Genomic DNA, 22,557 nt, shown 5'->3' with positions numbered 1-22,557 from the left:
GTGGACAGCGATGAGCTTTCTTGGATGAATTTTGGGAGATTATTCCAAAGGTTAGCAGCGCGTACAGAAAATTAATTTAATCGGAAGTTGGTGTCTTGCCTAGGAACTTAAAGCATTGTTGTTATGCAAGAACGCCTAGAGCGAGTCCCCGCTAGGAAGCAATTTGAAACGGGATCGAAGGTAAGGAGGAGATTTTTTTGATCATGGAGTATGTTATAAAGGAAAGAAAGGATGTGTATATCATGGCGAAGATGGATAGAGAGCCATTTAAGTTTATTACTATTACTTACTTATTACTTCTTTCTCTATGTAAAACTAGACTTTTCTCGTGGTTTCACCTGAGTCTTGACACATTTAATGTTCACAATGCACTCACCTTCATTTCTTCTCTTGTCAAAGTAAAAGGAAGACTTAGGAAAAGTAGACTTAAGAAAAGGACTTAGAAAATGGATTGATGTCGGTTTCTGGTTATTTCACTGAACACATAGAATAGCTAAATTAGCTGCTTCATGTTAATATTTTTATATACCATTCTGTTGAATGGACTTTTAATACCTAAATTAGGGCTTTGCTAGAATTACACTAAAATTGTCCAAAAGTAAGTTGATGGTAAATCAAAAAAAAAAAAAAAAAAAATTTTGAGGATACGAGACGAAATCAAATGAAGATAATTTTGTGTGTCAAGGTCACATTTCATGTCGAAATTATTGCATGGATCATATTTTTTGTTATCAATTAACAATTGCAGTCCATATCACGACCTAGTTTTTAATTAAGATTATTAAGGCCCTAAGTTTCTAAAACAAATTATAAAAGTAAACGTTTTACTATTAATATTTGTGGTGAAGTAACCTCATAACCTTCTATACCTTAATACAGCCTTTATACAGCATAGCAGTGAGAGCATTTGCAGACTTTCATAGTACAATATTAAGCCAGTGTCGCTAAAGTGTTATAATGAAAATTGTCACCAAGAAAAATTGGCACATTATCAGAGGCACAATAGACATTGTTGTCGAGAAGTCTAAAAAGCATTGAAAATATAAAACACGATAACAAAGGTCGTAATATAGCCTATTCATCGTTAGTACATTTTTCACCTTTGTTATCGCCATCATTAACAACGACCACGTGGTTTATCGGAAGTGACGCGTTTTCCTCTTCCTCGTTTATCTCAAGGTGATTCGCTAAATTTTTATAATAAATGCAAATTTGATGTTTACGCGCATGCTAATGGTTGTCCCTGTTGTAGATAATTTAACCGTTAGTGCTGTTCTATCTATGTGTACTAACTGTTTTAATACTGCCTTCATATAATGGTTGTATCTTTTGAATGTCATATGTAGTCGTATCTTGTTAATGCCCTTTTTATGTGAGAATAGTCAAGAATTATACTTGATATTCTGTATTTTTTATTAGTTTACTTTTTATTTTTAACTAGCTGTGCCCGCGACTTCGTCCGCGTGGAATTTAACAAAAAAAAAGCTAAAATATAAGTAGTCTAAGTTACTCCTTATTACATCAGCTATCTGCCAGTGAAAGTCCCGTCAAAATCAGTCCAGCCATTTCATTGATTAGCGGGAACAAACAGACAGACAGACACACAAAAAAGGTTATTTTGGTATGTGTAGCGTTTATACATCCATATACATTTAGTAAAAAGCTGTTATTTTAATATTACAAACAGACACACCAATTTTATTTATTTGTATAGATTTAAAACGATAAGAAGTTATCGTTTTTAGTTGTGTATAATAAAGTTCGTACATAAAGTTACTGTAACTATTTGAAACATAATGACAATATGTGAAGCAGGAAATAAGTTAAATAGACAATTCTGTCAGCCAAATATTGTCTCGATTAAATCCTACTTAGTAAAACAGATTTAATACTATGTGAAGCGATTGCTATCCGACCTCAAACAGGCATTTAAGGAAACAAGTACCACATTGTAACAGAATAATTCTGCTATTAAGAGTTAATGATTATTGTTATTTGAATTTAGATGTTTGTGATACCAGCGGTCTACGTGACTACTGGGACACATCGTAATTGAAACTTAAAATTATCTCAAATGTATTGTTGTTCAAAAGTTAATATTAATTTGTCTTTGGTTCAATTATAAATAAATAAATTCTTTGGCAGTTTAGATAGATTCAAAGAACATCAGAATTAGTAATTTATCTATGGCGAGTAAAATATATGGAAAGTGATTGAAGGCAGGAAACTGAATGCTCGGAATAGATTTTGTTATCTGAATAACGTGGGCGAGATGTACCTAAGTGACCAGTTCTGGGTCACGTTGTACTGAATGAATATTTATGCTAATTGTATTATTATATTATTTGCGCTAGCTGTATTATTCCACCTACGATACGACACGCTAATTTACTAAGCTAATTCATAATTATTATTTTTCAGGAATTTATAGTAGACTTGGTGGAACGTAATGAAATTGGTTCTAATCGTCAATATAGAAGCATCTGGAAAATTTGTTAAAAAAAGTTTATTTTTGGAGATATGTATCCACTTTTTCAGTCGGAGGTCAAAATACAAAACTCGTTTTAGCATTTAAAACGTAATAATCAATACGACTGTTACTTGCATAGTCTAATTTAGTAAGTAAAATATGAGTAGTTAGAATTCTATTGTAAGTACACATCATATATGTATGTTTTTAATGAGAAATAAATATTCTTTAAACAGAATCTATTTGCAGTCGTCTAGTCCTTAACTTACTAACTTAGGGACTTAAATAAAAACGATTAAATAAAAATGGTTTTTCTTTTTTTTTATTACTAGATCGGCAAACAAGCGTACGGCTCTCCTGATGGTAATCGATTACCGTAGCTTGTCTGCAACACCAAAAGCATCGCAAGCGCGTTGCTGAACCTATCCCTAATTGCCCCCACGATGTTCATTAGATAATAGATTTCGATAAGATTACCTATTAGATTCTTCTCCATAGTCCGAACTTTTTTTAAATGCTGGCAATATTACCCCTTTTTTGCTTCAAAGTGTGGTTATAATGTCTAACATGGTTTCACATCGCAAGTGTTATAAGAATCCCATTGCAAATATATTGTCTTACTGTACCTATCGTCGTACTATTAGTAATAATAATACTTTTTATTGGAAAATTCTCTAATTTACGGAATCCTATATCTAAACGAGAAATGACAGCAATATCACAAAGGAAAATGTGAATTTTTTTTTCACCGAGCGCCGTGATGCAAAAGTAACAATGGCGGCTGTCCCAACGGCGGGAAAAATGAAATATGGCCGCCGCAACGGGTCCCTTAGCGCCGGTAGCGCAGACAACAAAGCTATTTTTAGTCGTTAAAATAATTACACGCAAATACGAATTTTTCATTGCTACGACAACGCTAAGGAGTAGGCAGATGAGAATATTATATATAGTATATTTTTATATTTTAGCACTTTCATATTTTTTTTATTCTACTTGCTTTTGTCGCTTATGATTTTCCTTTAACCATTTTCTTACCAGTCTTATTTATACTATGATAAAAGTACTGTTTATAAAATACTAGTCGTCCTCTAAATTTAATCTTGTAAGAAAAAAATCATATTTTAAATCTTACGTTCTTCAAGTACAATTACAAACTCTATTTCATTACATTTTAACATGGCCCTGTGGCGCAACGGATAACGCGTCTGACTACGGATCAGAAGATTCCAGGTTCGAATCCTGGCAGGGTCGGAGACTTATTTTGCTTATTTTATTTTATGAATAATTTATATTTCAATTCAAATCTTTTTTCATTTTAAAATCTAATCGGATGTAAGCATATTTAATTTTTGATCATTTTTATTTTATTCATTAAAGTTATGCAAAAATGCTAGTAAAGATTACTATATATATTTTTATAAATAACTAGCTGCCCGGACAGACTTCGTTCTGTTGAAAGTTAATAGTATAAATAAATAAATAAATAAATAAATAAATAAATATATATATATATTTTCAATTTTTTTTTTGTGTTAAAACCTTCCGTTGTGCCTTAGCCGAATTGATCGAGCCATTCTCGAGTTATGAGCTTAGCAACATTCATTTTTTATTTATATATTATTATTATTATTATTTTTTGATTCGGTGATATCATTTCTACTATCTATAAATGTTACTTTCAATTAGTTGTGATAAAAAGTTTCATAAAAAGTTCATGTACCCAGACAATTCAACTGTGTATTTTCATGCTGATTCTTTACTTCAATATAATGTATACTTACTCGTAAATAGATGTCTAAGAGATGTTATAACCCTATTAATATTTTTTTTATGGTTTTAAATGTAACTGGTGCTGAAAGTAATTAATCTAAAATGCATAGTATAGAATTACACTAATAGAACTAACTCTATACGAGTTATCTATGTGGGGTTTGAATGGAAGCGAGAGGAGTTAGTAAACAGGCTTACATCGAAGCGAATGTTCTCTCATGTTCTCTATCCAGTGAAATCTTTACGAATTGAATTTACTCGATCATTCCATATACAAAGACGATTCTATTTAAATACAATTTTATATGAGCAATCTCAATTCGAAGAACTTTTATTTTTGCGATCACTATGTATTGCTGGAGATTAAAAAAATACAGTCGAATTGAGAACCTCGTCATTATTTTGAAATCAGTTAAAAACTTGTAACACAATATTCATCATCACAGCCCATACAGTCCACTGCTGGACATAGACCTCCACAATCCCACGCCAAAAATAACGTGAACTCATGAGTTTTGCCCATAGTCACCACGCTGGGCAGGCGGATAACACAACATTATAATTAATTTATTTACCTTTTTCTTGGATTTTTCATTTTTAAATATTATATTGCTCGACTAAGTTGATGATGTTCTCATTTTATTACTTGTCGATGTGTAAATTGAATTCGTTTTTACTGTTTCTTTTTTTGTTTTGTTTAATATATGTATATAACTAGGTCGGAAAACAAGCGTACAGCTCATCAGATAGTTAGCGATTACCGTAGCTTAATAGAACTGCTTGAAAACTATTATTTAGCGATACCGACCTTAGAAGCTCATAATTCTCTCTTAAAGCTCTAATCGTAAATACTATACGTATATTCGTCGTATCGAAGTAATTCTAGCTTGTAACATTGCGCAGCGCAAATGATAGCCGATCTTGGTAAAAATCTATAATGACATCTGTTATATCCAAGACTAGAACCATAACCAGACCCCGATATGAAACGGAGACGAAAATGCTAGGCAGAAAAAAATTAATTTATTTTATACGATTCTTTTACGTAAATATGTATTTAGAAGGTGCTTTCCATTTTTTACCGTATACCCTCCTCTTGGTATGGAAATATTACGCTGAATCTTTTACACCGAAAACATTATAAAGTTATTCTCATAAAAATAAAATCTAAATCTACTTCCGTAATAAGAAAAAAAATTCAGATTATATTAAGTTTCACCGTTTTTAAATTAACCTTTCTTAACATATTTTAGCTCGGCTTATATGCATAAGCCGTAAAATATATTAAGAAAGGTTAATTTCAAATGTAATAAATATATTAAGAAAAATTAATTTCAAAATTATGTTTTCTATTTCAAATTGAAAATAAATGTTATTTTTCTGGTTTTGATGCAGTCTATAATTTACTTTTACTTATCGAAAATGTTTTTGATTTTCAAAAAAAAAAAAAACATGGTTTTAAATTCGAATCATTCATAAAAACTTTAAAGAAATATTTGTATTTTTTATACTACGCTGGTATGGTTGTTATTAATTACTTTGATATTGGATCATATTGTATTATCTTTTACGGTTTCCTAAAGGTTGTTGGTATTTGTTTCAGATAAACCTGCGATTAATCCTCGTGTCTGGAAAAACAAAGGAGTTCGTGTTCAGCCCGGTGGACTCAGCCGGCGATATAGCAGTTCACGTTTACGACAACTGGCCTGAAGGTAATACATAAACAATATAGGTACTTGCTATACATCAGTTGCTAAGGCAGTACAAACTACTCACGAACCAATACATAACCTTTTATATCGCACCCGGTACACATATGTATGTAAAGAAATGAGAATTTTGTGACGTAATAGCATTTACAATGGAGATGAGGAAAATTGAACGCTGTTTATTGTTAGATATACCTAGGTAATATTTACGGGAGATAAAAGAAAAACAGAACGTTGTGTGTTATCTTGGGTTGGTAAAATCATGCAGATCCTAAAAGTGAACGTTAATTAATAAATAATTAAATAGAAATTAGTTTTATACCATTTTATATTATTTTCAATATAGAAAGTAATTCTCAGGTCATTGACAAAAACATTATTGTCCAAAAGATGCTAATGTTACAAGGATACTCATGGACCATTATCGCGATGGCGTTGAATATATAAACAACGTGCTCAATCGAGCATGGCCGCTGTGACACCCGTCATTGAAAGGGAGCCCTCAGGAGACGTTGCACAATGGCGTTTTTACCGCGAAACGGTAATAGCGTATCCACTGGTGCGATTTAATATTCCGCTTAAAAGAATGAATCTCAGCGCGCTAATGGCCCACAAAATAATTTATATCCTCATCCATTATTAAAGGAGGCTATATTTCTTTTTCGAAAAAAAAACGCTCATAATACCTTCGAACCTATAGGGTAATGAGCAAATTTTCTTTAAACGATCTGTTATTTCCTTCAAATATTTTTCGAAAAAGATCTCACTAAATAAAATATGGCTAATTTTGTCTAATGATAGTGAAATATTTTTATTCCGAATTTTATACATTATAGAAATCTGCATTTAAAATTATATATGTATTATTCGTTCCTATTTCGTTCTTCTGAAATCGACATGTACCTAATTGATTTTCGTCTAGTTTTTATTTTACGACAAGCCTATATCCATCTTCAATATCCATTCGCCCGATACTTTAAAATTTTCAACACAATTATTTCAATGAGTTAACCATAGTGCTGTGTGGCTACGGGTGCTGTGTGGCTACGGCACTAAAGAATTTAGCCACCCCCTCTCTTCCCGTGGGTGTCGTAAGAGGCGACTAAGGGATAACAAGGTTCCACAACCACCTTGGAACTTAAGAAGCCGACCGATGGCGGGATAACCATCCAACTGCTGGCTTTGAAATACACAGGCCGAAGACGGGCAGCAGCGTCTTCGATGCGACAAAGCCAGTACTGCGGTCACCAACCCGCCTGCCCAGCGTGGTGACTATGGGCAAAACACATCAGTTCACGTTATTTTTGGCGTAAACTTGTGGAGGCCTATGTCCAGCAGTGGACTGTATAGGCTGTAATGATGAACCATAAAATTGACCGATATTAATATAAATAAAGATATAGATTGTTAAATCAAAAAGAAATCCTGTCTTGTGCCACTATGTTGATGCTACGTATGTACGTATGTTTGTTTATACATCATCGTGTGCAAGGTGCATAAACACTTGACTTTCAGAAAACAAGGGACAATAGACTGTTCCTTGGAACGCCTGAAGCTATAGGTCGCAGTGAAAACCGGTGACACAGTTTTCCATGTAGCTTTTGTTGAAATCTCGGTGAGAAAAGCGACTCTGTTGCGCTAATTAACCTTTTAAACTTAAATTGTCTCTTGTATATTTTGTTTCTTTCTTTAGAGAATATAATTAAACTAAAATTGGTCCAATTTGATTGTTTTTCGTTCGGATGCCCTAGAAGTAAGCTCGAGTTAGATTTACACGATGTTTGGGTTACATCATTCAATTATTTTTCATTTATGCGTTCGCTTGGTTTGGGTTAGTTTATGTTACAGTAGTATTACGCAGTCGAGTTAACGAAAACTCTTAACTTTCCTTTAACAGATTTCTTTTTAAGAAAAAGTGTAGTGGTGCTTAAAAGAAAGTGCTTCTTAACGAGATCTAGAAAACGTTTTCAATAAAATAAATCAGTGAATTTGAAAAATTAAACGTCCATGAAAATGTTATATTGTAATATTTGTAACATTATTGTTCATCCGTCTATGTCTCTTACTATTTTTATGTTTTTTTTTTTATATGATGGTATGCAATAAGAAGTACTTATTATTATAATGAATATAATGATCTAGTTATACACCTTACTGTGTAAGGTTCAAGTTTATCAAACCGTTTACAGAACACATAATACTCTTGTGGCATAAGAGTAAAATCTACTGTACCGATTGCACAGTTAAATTCTTTTTCAAAAAGCATTTCGTATAAAAAATATAAAGATACGTGTGTGAAAATACACTATGGGTTATTCTAAAAGTTTTTTGGTGTAATTGTAATAAAATGTATATTAAACGGTTTTATTTAGCTCACCCCGTTTGTTTTTTTATTTTATTTTTTTATAAAATGCATTGACAGTTAGAGCTTCGCGCTTAATACAAAGACTAGACATTCAATCGTATATATACCTATAGGTGCATTGCTACAATTACGACTTGTTTTTAATCGGCTCATTTTCTAAACGGCTAATTTATTCTATTTGTGTTTATTAGGAAGACATATAGTTTAGATATACAGTAGAAATAAACAAAGATATTTTCATCCAATTACATTCTTCATATAAAAATGGAACAAATAATGGCAATATAAAAATACTGACATACAAATTAAAAAAAAAAAAAAACAAAAAACAAAAATTAAAAAAAAGCCGGATAACCTAATACGACTTTTGACAAGAATCACTAGAGTATATTACATATGTGTATATAGCTTTTCGTTAATCAAGTTTCCCAAATATGTTAACATCACATTTGTCTTACTTATAGAAGGCTCTGTAAAGGGTAAAACTTGTCTGAACCTAATGAATTTTTGTGTTGCTAATTACTATTAAGCTATACATTCCTAATTGTGGAGGTAAATGTCGAAAAATGTACATATGAAATAAAATCTTTTAAAAATTCTCCAGTAACAGAAGTATGTCAATGTATGTAAATGTGAATTTGTAATTGTCAAAATTAGAGGTTTCCTACATATTGACGGTCCGCTTACCAGGTTTCAATATAGTTATTTTTAGAAGGAATAATTTAATCGTTATTTTTTTTTTTTTTTGAAAATGTTAAGTTAACCTTGTTAGATGACTTAAGCTTTCGAAAGATCATATGATAATACTTTGTCTGTGGTTCTATCCGGTTCTAAATATAGAAACTAGGTCTAAGCAGTTCTGATAATTATGATGTTTATCGTAGCGACCTTAATGATAAATAGTTGATAATTTTAGTGTCAATACCCTGAATACGTTGAATTATGTTATATTTATTTTATCTACTTAAAAATGTGGTTTAATATTTTGTTATCAATTATTCTTATTAATATATCATTACATACAATTTTGTGCCGTTTAGCGGAATTTTGATAACAACGCTATATATAAACTTTTAGTTGTTTTATATTTTAAAAGCTTTTATTTAACTTGCAATGTATGTTTGTTAGGTTGGAATTTTGCAACCCAATTTTGGGTTACTTAGGATGTTGCATTATGCATGTTTAGCTATGTGACGTCATTCTGAATCCAATTTTGAGTCCACAACCAAGATGGCCGACTTGATATTTTTAATGCATTCCTATAATACGTGTATTAAATAAAAGGGCTTGCTGAGAATAGGTCGAAACATGTGACGTCACTCTAATTTAAATATAGTGGACTTTTAAATTTGGCGGACTAGTTATTTTTAATGCACTCGCACAATATTGGTACCAAATGTTTGTTGAGAGTAACTCGAAAAACAAAGAGATGTTACTCTAAATCCAATTCTGTGGACTTGTAAATATGGCGGACTAAGTTTTTTATGCGTTTCTACAATATGGGTATCATATGAAAGTGCTTGCTGAAAGTAACGCAAAAAATAAAGTAACGTTACTCTAAAATCAAAATCAAAAACAGCTTTTTTCAAATAGGCCCCATCAGCAATTTCGAATCATCATTTTACAAATTAAAACTTTAAAAATAAATTATTATTTTTGTAAAAGTAAAGCTGCCACCGTTTCGGAATGTAGATTCTGCAGAGAGGAATCGGCAAGAAACTCCGCAGTCTACTCTTTTGAAAAATCACTGTAAACTGTATTTTAGTACAAAATTAGTAATATCTTGCATGAAATACACCGTCACTAAGTCAACATTTTTAACCACTATGTAATAAAACGGTGGACTAATTTTTTTCTTTATAAAAGATTTTAAATTAACATGTTTATTTTCATTACTGAAATTATTTAAATGTAGGATATTTACCATGTTTTTTATTTTTATTTTGCGGAGCTCGATATTTCGAGATCTAAGAATGTCTTGTTCACAAGATAAAACATTCGTAGTCGTCCGCAATATAAATATAAAAAACATAGGAAATATCCTATTTAAATAATTTTTTATGTTTTACTCCATTATTTGTATCAAATGAACGGGCTTGCTGAAAGTAACTCTTAAAATAAAGTGACGTTACTCTAAATCTAATATAGCAGACTTCTAAAGATGGCAGATTACGTTTTTATGTTTTCCTACTTTATGAGTATGAAATGAAAGAATTTTCTGAGAATACTAGACTGAGAAACCTCTTCAGCGATAACTAAAAGCAAAAAAGAAATTAATTAATTATTTTTTATAATTTTTAAAGTAAATACGAGTAGGTACTTGAATCTAGCGACAAGATTGTTTTATATCTTACAAATTGTGTCATGACGTTATAATGTTGATAGTGAAAGTTTTAAAGAAAAAGTTTATTTTATTCTCTTTAGCGCATTTAAAATAACAGCATGTTTTTTAAAAAGTTTTATTTTATTTTATTAAACAAAATAATTTATAGGTACTTTATTGTTTAGTCACAATTCACTAATTAAAAAACTAAAGTTTTTCTTAACTGATGTGATATTATAAATTTTATTTATATTACTTTAGTGTACACCACTAATACCTTATTAAACTAAGTTTTAAGTTAATTAAAGAATTTTGTAGTACAATGGGCGGACTTATGGCTTATCAATTATTTCTTCCAGGAAAACAAATAATATAAGGATTATAAAGAAAAAAAAAGAAAACGGAAAAACACTGCCACCGTTATAAATAATTTAAATTATGTACAAGAACGTGCTAAAGACGGAACCACTTCTAAGCATTAGGTGCGGTGCGCCTCGACAATACCCCAGGCGAGTGTTTGCATTAGCCCATCCTAACAATCCTCTTAAAGTGGCACTCGATTGCATCCTGCCTTCTAATGAGAGAATCGCGACCCTTCAGGACACTCTAAGTATCCCTCCGCTAATGCGGGCGGATACCTCTCTTTGTATCTCATTGTCGTTCTACATTCTTACATAAGAAACGTGTTTAATTTATAATATATTAGTTCCTTTTTGTCATCTAATAAAAATAAAGTAGCAAAATGATTTTTTTTAATCCTCTTTGGATGCATTATAACGCCTTTCTTCGGATTTTAACCTAACCAAAGACTTCCGTGTTGACTGCTAGTCTAGTAATTTCAGTATAAAGTCACTGCCATACTAAAAATAGAATTTTTTGAATACCTTAAATAAAGAAAATGATATTGTATTGAACAAATAAAAATAAATAATATAGAAGTAATCATACTTATATACACAAAGTAAGTAAATCTGATTTTCAAGTTACAACCAATCTACAAATTTCTCTCTTGTATGAAGCAATTATCCTCTGTACCAAAGTATCATGTGATCATTATGTTCCCATATAAAGCTCTATAGTTTAAGCTTTTCTTTGTATAAATACTATTTTTCTTTCAGTTGTTTGACTCCGTGTTTAAGAAGCTTGCAACGACTTAAAAGTTTTTGATTCAATTATAGTGGCTCGCTTTAACTTTGCAGTCAATTAAGTCTAGTTCAAACATTTGTGAATGCATTCTCAGAGTAAGCAATTATAGAACATCTCAAGTGGAACTGAGATACGCGGCAAAGAAAAAGTATGACAAGAAATCTGGAATAAAAATCAAATACGATATTAAGTTAACATTATAAATTTTATATGACCAAAAAATCTGTAACAGTTTTTTGTAAAGGTAGTTGACGTAATTGATGACGCAATTTGTCTGATAATAAAATATGAGTATTTTACAGGATTGAAAGTATTGTAATAAATAATTCAAGGCAATAAAATGGAGGTCATATTAAAGTCGGTATTTATGCCGACAACATGATGCAGAAACTTACTAACTAGATTAGATTAGAATACTATTGAAGCTCTAAGATTATCGGCAATTTCTTTTAAAGGTGAAGTATTTTAATTTCACCTAATGATATAACTTATAAGCTATTGCTTAAAGTAAAATCTACATTTTTCATAATTTCTAGGACCTTTTGCTTTTTAGTATACAGTACCTACATTAAATTTTAATAAATACTTAAAAATATTTTATAAAACAAAAATAGACTCACTATACGCTACTATTTACCTTAGAATATTAGATGATAGGTTTGGTTAAATTACAAATATCTGTGTATTTTTATATAAAATTTTTTTTTTAACGGTTTGATTGCATTTGGAACTTTTTAACGGTGTGGGTGATGAAATTGTTACTAATTTATAAGAACTAACTAGCTCTTCATTATTTTGAGGGAAGCCAGATTCTAAATCGGAATCACTCGTAATTTAACACGAATTTAAAAATTATTCGTAAATTCGAGTTCGAAAATTCTTAAAAAATCCTTTTCAAATTGGGTAAAATTTAAATTACAATTCTGATTTCCATTATTTGGTTTGAATTTGTATAATAACTTGCTTTAATCAAAAAAATTCGTCTCCCACATCTAAAATCAATATTCCGTCGATCGCTAAAGGCGTAACAGATTCCAATCATCCTTTGTTCTCTTTGATTTCTAATTTCGCCCGATCTTGCCGTCTTCAGTCGCTATGCTAATTTCGTCTCACCGAAGACGAGTGCCCTCATCCGAATCAAGAATGCTTTGATTGTAATAAAACGCCAAAGTAAAACGCTTTGACACATCAAGTCTTGCATTGTTTCAATTTCTCGGTAATGATGCATGTATTACATAGGTGATGATTCCCGTTTTTGTGTTTGTTGTACAAACATATAAAAAAAAAAAGTTTCATTAAAGCTTTGTCTGATTTAGAATAGCGTTTGTATCGTTTTTTAACCTACGTAAAAATTAATAATGTTATGTTTTGAACGTTATAATTATGTACTTATTACAAATATTAATTAAATATTTTGTACCTACCTAATCAATACGAATGGTCTTTAGATATTATATAGTACCAACTTCCAATCGATGAATTTGTCAATGTGGATAAAGCGATAAAATAGGACACGCGATAACGTTTTGGTCGTTAGGTTAAAATGAACGAGAAAGTAATTATCACGACCATCAGCACGACATATGCGATAGGTATTCCATTCTTCTCCCGTTACTAATTGTTCATTTAGTCCTAGTGTTTAACGGACTTCGAAAAATCGAGTGTGATTTACCTTTTGGGAACGTGAGGAACAAGCTGTTCAGTTCCTCGTCCGCCATAGGAAAGGGAGGATCCTCCAACCAGATGGGTGTTGTGTCTGGTGGGCTACTGACCCAATGTTTGTTGTCGGGTTCTTGTATATATACTCAATCACTCTTCAATAACTTTGATAACGCGATGTAGGATACGTCAGTTTTCTCTAGTTTATATGCCACGTGATAGATGTCGCTACAACTTCATAACTTTTTATTGGCTGTTGTTTCTTTCTTTTTTTATGAATCTTTTTTTATTCAAACGTGGTGCTTGTCGTGTGGTCTCATTAAAATTGGAACGAGAGTAGTGTTGAGTAGTTTTTAATTTATATCTAATCTTTCGATAATTTAATCTTTTATATATTATATAAAATGAAGTTTGTCTGTACGTCCTTTATACAATCGTAAACTATGCATTTGATCATGTCATGATCTTCAGCAAAGTGTTGTGCATGAAGCCCACAAAGGTTGATACGACCAAGAAAAGAAATAAAAACAGCGTAGCAACGCGCGCAGGGTAAAGCTAGTATTATATAAAATTTAAGTAGTTTTTTTTAGGTTGAGAACATAGACAATTATCATGAAATGAAATGACTTTAAAAATATGATATGATATAATAAGTTACACCCAAATGACAAACAACTAACACGGTAATGGTCATGATTGTGTTGTTATATAGCCTATAGGGTTACAATACAAATAAGCAATTCAACACTAAAATAATTTTTCAAATGGAACCATTAGCTCCTGAGCATTATAGCGTGTTCAAATAAACAAAAACTTCAACTTAATAATATTGGTAGTAGTTTCACCTGCGTAACTTTTTATCCCATGGGAATGTCTGGATAAAAAGTAGCCTGTCTTATTCTTGATCTCCAGTTAACCTACGTATCAAATTTATATTACAATCAGATCATTAGTTTTATGTTAAATATCCATCCATCCATCCTCACAATATTTCGTATTTTTAGTAATAGTAAGATGTATAGGCCATGTACATCCGACTTCATAGGGTCTAACACATACACATAATTATGGTTGTTGTTGCTGCGAACTCATTATCACACGCAGTTTACATAAACGACTTTAGAATTATGCTAATTACGTTAAACTTTGCTAATTGATGCCTTCATGGTACAGTTCACTTCACAGAACCTTTACGCTGTATCTTTCCAGATGCTTGTTAATATTATTTATTAATACTTTGTATAGTATATAAAGAATAATAAACAAATGTTAAAAGTTTTTTTTTAATCTTCTATTGGCATTCGTTATCTTATTATTTTCTTTAAGGTTTTATAATTTACGGCTTAGCAAAAAATTTTAAGTTATTATGGCTGAATTTCTCATATGGTTTTACCTGCATTTACAACTTACGTTTTTTCAACAAACAGTCGCTACTTTATAGTAAGTGTAATTCCATGGAATGGATTACGATGACCTCAATGATTTTAATTTAGTGTAAATTCATTGTATTGAATTCAATTTTTTTTTTGTAAATATTTTTAATTCTATTATTTAAATCTTTTATACGTGTACACTTTTTATAACAACCGTAGTTTACAATGTGCAGTCCACAGTATGTATTGTAATAATCACAGCGCCAATATCGTGTAAGAGTCTGTGCTACCTGTCACTTAAGTTGTTAAATGCAATTTAAAAGTAAATTACCGATACACGTTACACCTCCCAAATTACTATCGTCTTAACTTCGCACAGTATACTCAATAGGACGCACAAAAAAAATTCCGTGAGAAAGATGGAGTACTTGATATTTGCTTTCCTTATTCATTATTTTCTTTATGTATCATTTTACGACTTACGTCAATCGTTATTTCCTTTAAGTACTTTTTCTTTCATAATGTCAGTTCGTTTATTCACTGAAGTTATTATATTGTTTTTTGTCATACTTGTAAACTTTACTTTCCAATAATATTACTTGCAAATATACATTCGCAGCAAGATATTTTTCAATTGCTTAGCTAAAGAAGATTTTGACTGTATTTAAATTAAATAAATTTATTTTATAAAAACAAAATATGACTCTCACGAGGATGTCAAATAACGAATGATATTGAAGATATAAGCAATGGGTCGATGGCGAGTTTAAATTTGTTCACCGTCGCGAGTTTTTTACCCGAAAAGTAAAAGTCAAAATTTGTAGTGAAATTTGAATAAACTGGACTAAAGCCTTCTCCTTCATAGTGGCATGCTTACAGACTGATATAGTGTACGGCTGTACCGTACAGCTGGAACAATCTTCAGAACAATATATTCAGAAAATACACAACTAAAATATTACTGCTTTTTAAATAAATGTCTTTTATGACTTTTATATTTTATTTCATTCCCCCATGTAGGTAGGTAAAAAGTGTTTACGAAAAACAGTAGTAGACGTTAGCGGTAAGCCTATTTCATAGCGACAGCGACGCTGTCTTGTGAGTTATTTACTGCCTGCAGCGATGTAAACCGCCCTTATTTAGGGTTAGCGACTAGCGTAAACTGCAGTTTTTACTTTTACAATGTACAATTACAAAGACATGAGAATGCCAGATATTTTTTTTTTAATCTTTATTTCATTCTTGTTGGTGTATTTTAGGTTATGTGGTTATGTATTTCTGAATTAATTCGAATTGTTTTGAAACACCACTGTAATGTAAATTAAAAAAAAAACTATTAATTCAGTTTATTTTTTTACATCTACATATCGTTTTCCATGTAAGAACCGCTCTGGTGTAGTGGTGCGTGTAGTCGCCTAAAACACTGACGGTTTGCGGGTTCGATTCCCGCTCGGGATGGATATGTGTACGGTCGGCCATGAAAGTGGTGCGTACCAGTTTTGATTTAGTTTGTCTTGTCATCGAAAATTACAACAAGGCTCGTTATTAAAAGATATTACTGAAGGAGACATATAATAATGACGTAAACCTAATTGATAAGTATTCACAGGTCATTACTTACTATACATGACATTTTAAACTTTATTATAAACAAAATAAAAAAGGACATTAATTTCTACAAAGAAATTGAAATATTTTGCAAACAAAAGTAATAAAAACTATTTAAATAGACAACCAAATTCCATTTGATAAAGAAAACAAAAATACATATATTTAAGTAATTTTTATTATTATTATTTTCCTCTAAAATCAATATATTTTCCGTGTTATTTTTCACTTCACTGCATATATGTAAGGCTGCACATATATAAGAGCAGCTGTCACGTTACAAACAGTAATAATCAGATAAAGACGGCAATAGAAGTTGTCAGATCGATCTGCAAGCGAAACTAATCTTTATCACCTATGAATCTGCAAGCGGCATTCAACCTTAGGTGGTACACCACTTTCTTGACCGACGGTATATGTACAAATATTTCATTCGGTTTGGATGTCTGTTGTTGTGGGTCTTCCCACCGTGCTTCGGAGATCACATTAAGCTGTCGGTCCCGGTTGTTATCATAAATATCCGATAGAGATCGTTACTATACTATACTAGCGAACATATCCGCCAACCCGTAGTGGGGCAGCGTGGTGGATTAAGAAGAAAGGGTACCTGAGAGACTTTTGAAAAGTAGATATGTGAATAAAATGTTCCTGTCTCGCTGTATACTGCCGCCGCACCCCGAGACAAGAAAGGGACAATTGCAGCTCAGATCGTTTTAGGTAGATAATTATTGACCAAAACAGCATCCTCTCCCTCCATCATCTCCCTAAAACATGCCAACATTTTACTTTTTTTTATGTAACAAAAAAAAACCTTCAGCTATGCCCCTATATTCTCGGATTTTCTTAATTTTTCTTTAATGAGTGGCTGAAAATGTATAAAAAATTTGGGAATATTTCTAGTTTTTGAATACTCCTACTCCCTATGATTATAAGAATATGAAAAAAAACTAAGACAGGGGTATGGTCATGGCAGTTAAAGGTTTTATGTTAAAAAATATTTGGATCTAGTCTCATTATCCAGGGAGAAAACACTCGACTACGTTTGTATGGAGAAAGAGCCGGTATCCTTTCCTCTTAAACTGAATCCTTCTTCTTCTAGACGGAGAAAGAGGCCTATATTTTATTATGTTAGTTAGCGATCAATCGATCGTCGATTTTCATGTGGAACAATCGGTCTTGTCTTAATTATAAATTCAACATTTCTAACAATTTCGACGAGATGTAATGTAACCTTAGGTTCTCAACTTATATCAAGTGATGCCCGGTATTACAGACCTCGATGATTAACACTAATCTATATAGATTTTTTGTATATATAATAAGTAATAATAGTATTTTTCATAAGTAAATTTGAGTCGTTACATAATTTTGTTTTGTTATTTAATAGTCTTGTAGTCTGTCGTAGGTTTGACAAAGGAGCTATCCTCTTTTGTAAATTTAAATTTAGAGAAAAAAATTAAAAAAAAAAACTTTTTCGTTGGGTTTTGCTCATTCTAAACTATGTAGTAAAGTAACATGTACATTTAAAATAAACAAAAAAAAGCATAAGGTATATATATGACCCATACGAGCTATAAACTCCCCTTTAACGACGTTCTTAAGAACAATCCACAAAAATATGTGGACATAATAAAACTTAACCTTTTTCCTGAATATATACATCCTTACGAATGTGAAACGCCCTTAGCCAGATGGGCGCGCGCGATTAGTGGAAGCGTCAGCCGCCACAAATCTACCGATACAGCCGATAACCGGCTAAATTACACCTCGGTTAACGTCCGAACCTTAGCTCATTGTGAATGTTACCTAGAGAAATACGAGAAAAGAAAACCTTATTTTCTTTAATTTGGCTAAAAACGTTTTGTTTTTGTCAAAATGTACACTATATTCACGTGTGCTACTTTTTCTCGAATATTGAATGTATGTATTTACCTCAATTATTCTTAAATAATTTTATTTATCGGTCATTTCTTTATTTTAATGACTTCGCCTTGTACAATTTAAAAAGTTTATGTATTTTTTTTAAACCATTGTTAGTCATAATTAAATAACATAAAATACACATAGTAATTTTTATATCTACAGTCTTTTATTCTGGTATTAAATTATATATTATTTGAAGTATAAAAAGAAAGTACAACGCCATTGATAAAAAAAAATCAACAGTTAATTATGACGTATTTGAACGTTGTATGTATTACTTGTCGTCGCCATCTATCGTCAGTTAAGCCTAACTATGTAACCTAACGTTGTTTACGTGTTGTAATGCTTTAGTGTGAGTGAGTAGCTTGCTCCGATACCAGTTGATATTTACGGTCATCAATTCGTCGGCCTCCATAGCTCAGGGGTTAGAGCACTGGTCTTGTAAACCAGGGGTCGAGAGTTCAAATCTCTCTGGGGGCAAGCTATATATATATAGCCTGATATTTTTTTGTAATATTTTTAATTGTATTTTTTATTTATTTTTTACTATACGTTTTTTAGCCTGAATTTTTTTTTGTAATATTTTTATTTGTATTTTTTTTAACTATGTTTTTTAGCTTGAATTTTTTTTGTGATATTTTTAATTGTATTTTTTTTTTTTTTAACTATACGTTTTTTTAATCGATAAGTTGTTTTAAAAATATATTTCGCAACTAAGAATGTTACATTGATGATTTTTTAGGTCTAAACAAACAAGTTTAAAATTGGTTTATAAAAATAATTTTAGTTGTGATTTTTTATGTATTTATTTATTTTTGTTACACAAAATGCATTATTAATTTATACAGTGCATTTAAATATTTTTTTTAAATGACTAGTGAAATTAATACAACTGCTATAAACAATCAAATAGAAAATTCGTTAGGGATATTATATTAATTTATAGCTGTTTACACAGTTTTAACGATTTTTGATCAACACAATTGATAACTAATCAATTACGATGGAATGATAATTAAGTTCATTTAATTTTACGCATTCTATGTATACTAAATTATAAATATTAACACGTAGTATAAAATTACTGAAACATAATGCTAATCCCACACCATACGTATTCCAGCGGACTGGGCGACAGAATGCGTGTCGCGCGCGGAGATCCTCCGGCTCATATACCAGGGCCGCTTCCTGCACAGCTCGGTGACGCTCGGCGCGCTCGGCCTGCCGCTCGGCCGGACCACCGTGATGCACCTCGTGCCGCGCGAACACTTGCCCGAGCCGAATTCACACGGTAACCACGTTTTTATTAATTATTTTAAACTTTAATTAATCTTACTAATGTCTTTCTTTAATAGAGTATGTTATTTAATTTGAAGTAATAATTTTATATTTAAACTTGAAATTAGTTTTGAATTATATATAAAAATAATCTATAGGCACTGATATTATAAAGCTGAAGAGTTTATTTGTTTGTTTGAACGCGCGCTAATCTCAGGAACTAGTGATTCGACTTGAAAAATTATTTTTAAATGAATCAACTATCCAACACAGATGGTCCATTTATCGAGGATTATATATAAAATTTTTTAGTAAATTTTTTCCTCAAATGAACGGGTCACAGCTGGTTTCTAATATATGTGATCTATATTTACTTTTTGATGTTTTCGATGATCAGTTTTTTTTAACCGAATAGCTGTATTTGTAACGTTACGTAAATATTAAAATAAAATTAATTAACTCTGTATTGTCAATTTCATTGTATAATTAACCTATTATTATTATTTTAAACAATAACATTTTACAGAAGTCCGATGGAGTTAACATTACCGATACCCGTATTTCCTATACCTCTTCCTTCCTTCATGTGTATAGTAAGTGATTCGTAGATAGGATCCTTTAATATTTTGTTATTAGTAGTATCTACGTATCTAGATATGTAAGTATTATTATTGAATTGACAATTACCGAAAAGCTAATGATAATAATTTTGGCGTTTATAATTTTCAGATCAGCGACAAAAGAGTAAAGGTGGCTCGAGCAGTTGTTGTTCGGCTTCGTGCTGCATATTGTAATGCGGGGTGCGAGCGAGACGGCGCGACTATGTGTTCACACTCAGTGATGTAGAGACAGGATTCCATTCGCCCTAATTAACCTAGTGTAACGTAACCTTTATGACGACTTGTGGTGTTTTTAAAAGACTCGCCTTTATTGGATAAGATTGTAACACTCTTAGGTCACTATTATAATTTAATTTTATTTGTAACGATTTGCTAGCACATTTCGTTCCGAATTTCATTCGAGCGAGCACACAACGTAATCTAAATTTTTACGCACATCGGGAGCGCTTTTAAAAATATCGCAAGCTAATACGGTTAGGAATTTTTTCGTCGTCACAGAGAAAATTAATTCAGGTATAGCTGTACTAAGCTAATGTATATCTCACCGCGTTATTTATAGCTCATTATAGAATTATCGTGCTGCCGAAATATTTTTAAATTTAGTAGATATATGGAGTAAGAGTAAGAATGCATCGGAAATCGTCTCTCCGTTCCGGATCGGTTGGCGTGAAATTCGACAAATCATTAGTATTATAATTTAGGCCATCTTCATGAATTTATATAACGTTACTACGGAGATATTTAATAAATAATAAATAATTATGAAATGACAAATTATCGTAGCGGAACAGTATGGAGTGTATAAATTAATATCGTTTGCAATGTACATAGTATATGATATCATTACCTAAGGGAAATATAACGGACTATCTATATTTACTTGTGTGATAAGTTCGCAATATTCGGATCGGATTGTTTTTATTATTATTTTTATAAGGAGAGGAACGCTATTTACCGCGCTAGATGTAGCTTAATTTGCCGGTTGGCAGCATGTTTAAAATTATATCGTAACGACACGGCGATTGTCTGATGTTGAAATTTTAGTATTGATAAAATGATTAGATATATACCGTGGCCGCTATCGACTTAATTATTGTGAGCTAAACTTTAGGGTGGGTACACACTTGCGCTACGTAAAGGATACGACAGGTATTGTAAAAGCTGATTCAATCTGTGTAACGCAAAAAATGTAAAGACAAATGTTTGTTTTGTTTAACACGCTCTTTTGTATGTGGCGGACAGCGCAGGTGTGTCTTATTCTTAAACAACCGTCACTTCTACTGTAAATTGCCTCCTAGCGTTACCAGTACCGATGACTATTGTAAATAATATATCTTACAGAGCTTCTTATGTATTTTATTCCATATCACATATTAATAACCTTTTTTCATGAAGAAGTCTTTTTTTCAATAGACAATATAATTATTGCCTACTTGTTTTTATTAAATTTAGAGGTGCTTTAAACTTTGGAAGTTACTATTGAATGAACTAAAACCTTTTTGAAAATGAAATTTTCGATTATAATTTTAATTTCTTTATTGTTTTTGTTTTTACAAGACTTTTTGATGGATCGAGGTTTTTTATATTATCGATAATTTATTTTTACCGGCCTTTTATTTACTTAGCTTTAGATATTATTTTGTATTGGCTTATAATTGAGTTGTCTGATTAAATTTGACTCTGTTAATTTTTTTAGTATTTAATTTCGGGAGGGAGGGATGTCGTTGAAATTATAGCGTTATTTAGATGATCCATCCGGTCGTTTTACTATGAATATGCGACATATTTTTGTGATATAGTACAAATAAAATTATTTACACATTACGACAGACCTTGGGCTTAGTTAAAATTCTTTTTGAGCAGTATTAAGTGAAACTGATTAATAATTAACAGAACGTAGTTTGTAAAACGAGTGAGCGAAATCGTGTCTATTCCAAAACAATTTATAATACAAATGAAATTTAAAATATCTTTCTTTTTACCAAGTCACGTGTATCCAAGTTTATTCGACGGTAACATGTGGACTTACAAAATTTAGTGTTTCTAGTATTGTCTTTATTTATGTAAAAATTGGTTTGGAATATTCTATTGTATGCATTTGTTAGTAAACGTTGACTGAATAAAAAAATCTTGCCAACTTTGATACAACGAGAATGCGAAAACGTAAAGCAGGTGTAGAAAGAATGTGGTGGTTGCCGGATTTATTAATATAAACATAAATGAAAACGGCAGTGCCGTAATCATTGAATAAAAAATTATCGTCCTTATACATTTTGTTTTGGCATCCAACAAATTCGGCGATCGTTCCCTTGT

General features: G+C 31.3%; 1 protein-coding gene and 2 non-coding genes across 5 annotated transcripts in view; all 3 read left to right on the top strand.

Moving 5' to 3' along the window:
- The window catches only part of LOC123663106 (ubiquitin-like protein 3), a 205,113-nt gene extending 184,695 nt beyond the window's left edge, over nt 1-20,418 (top strand). Inside the window, exons 2-4 of one of the 3 annotated variants that reach the window (XM_045597844.1) lie at nt 5,844-5,952; nt 19,470-19,637; nt 20,354-20,418. In XM_045597844.1, coding sequence (XP_045453800.1) covers nt 5,844-5,952; nt 19,470-19,637; nt 20,354-20,418 — 342 coding nt within the window. Of the gene's footprint in view, nt 1-5,843; nt 5,973-10,996; nt 11,035-19,469; nt 19,638-20,353 lie in introns of those variants that run through there. The other 2 variants (XR_006744610.1, XR_006744611.1) reach the window with 2 other exon arrangements.
- Nucleotides 3,649-3,721, top strand: Trnar-acg. The gene has a single exon. It is a non-coding gene; the product is annotated as a tRNA-Arg (tRNA).
- Nucleotides 18,754-18,826, top strand: Trnat-ugu. The gene has a single exon. It is a non-coding gene; the product is annotated as a tRNA-Thr (tRNA).
- Nucleotides 20,419-22,557: the final 2,139 nt, after the last annotated feature.

The sequence above is a fragment of the Melitaea cinxia genome, chromosome 19 (genome assembly GCF_905220565.1).
Source record: "Melitaea cinxia chromosome 19, ilMelCinx1.1, whole genome shotgun sequence".
In the NCBI taxonomy this organism is placed as follows: domain Eukaryota; kingdom Metazoa; phylum Arthropoda; class Insecta; order Lepidoptera; family Nymphalidae; genus Melitaea; species Melitaea cinxia.
This window is presented reverse-complemented; position numbering and strand designations above follow the sequence as displayed.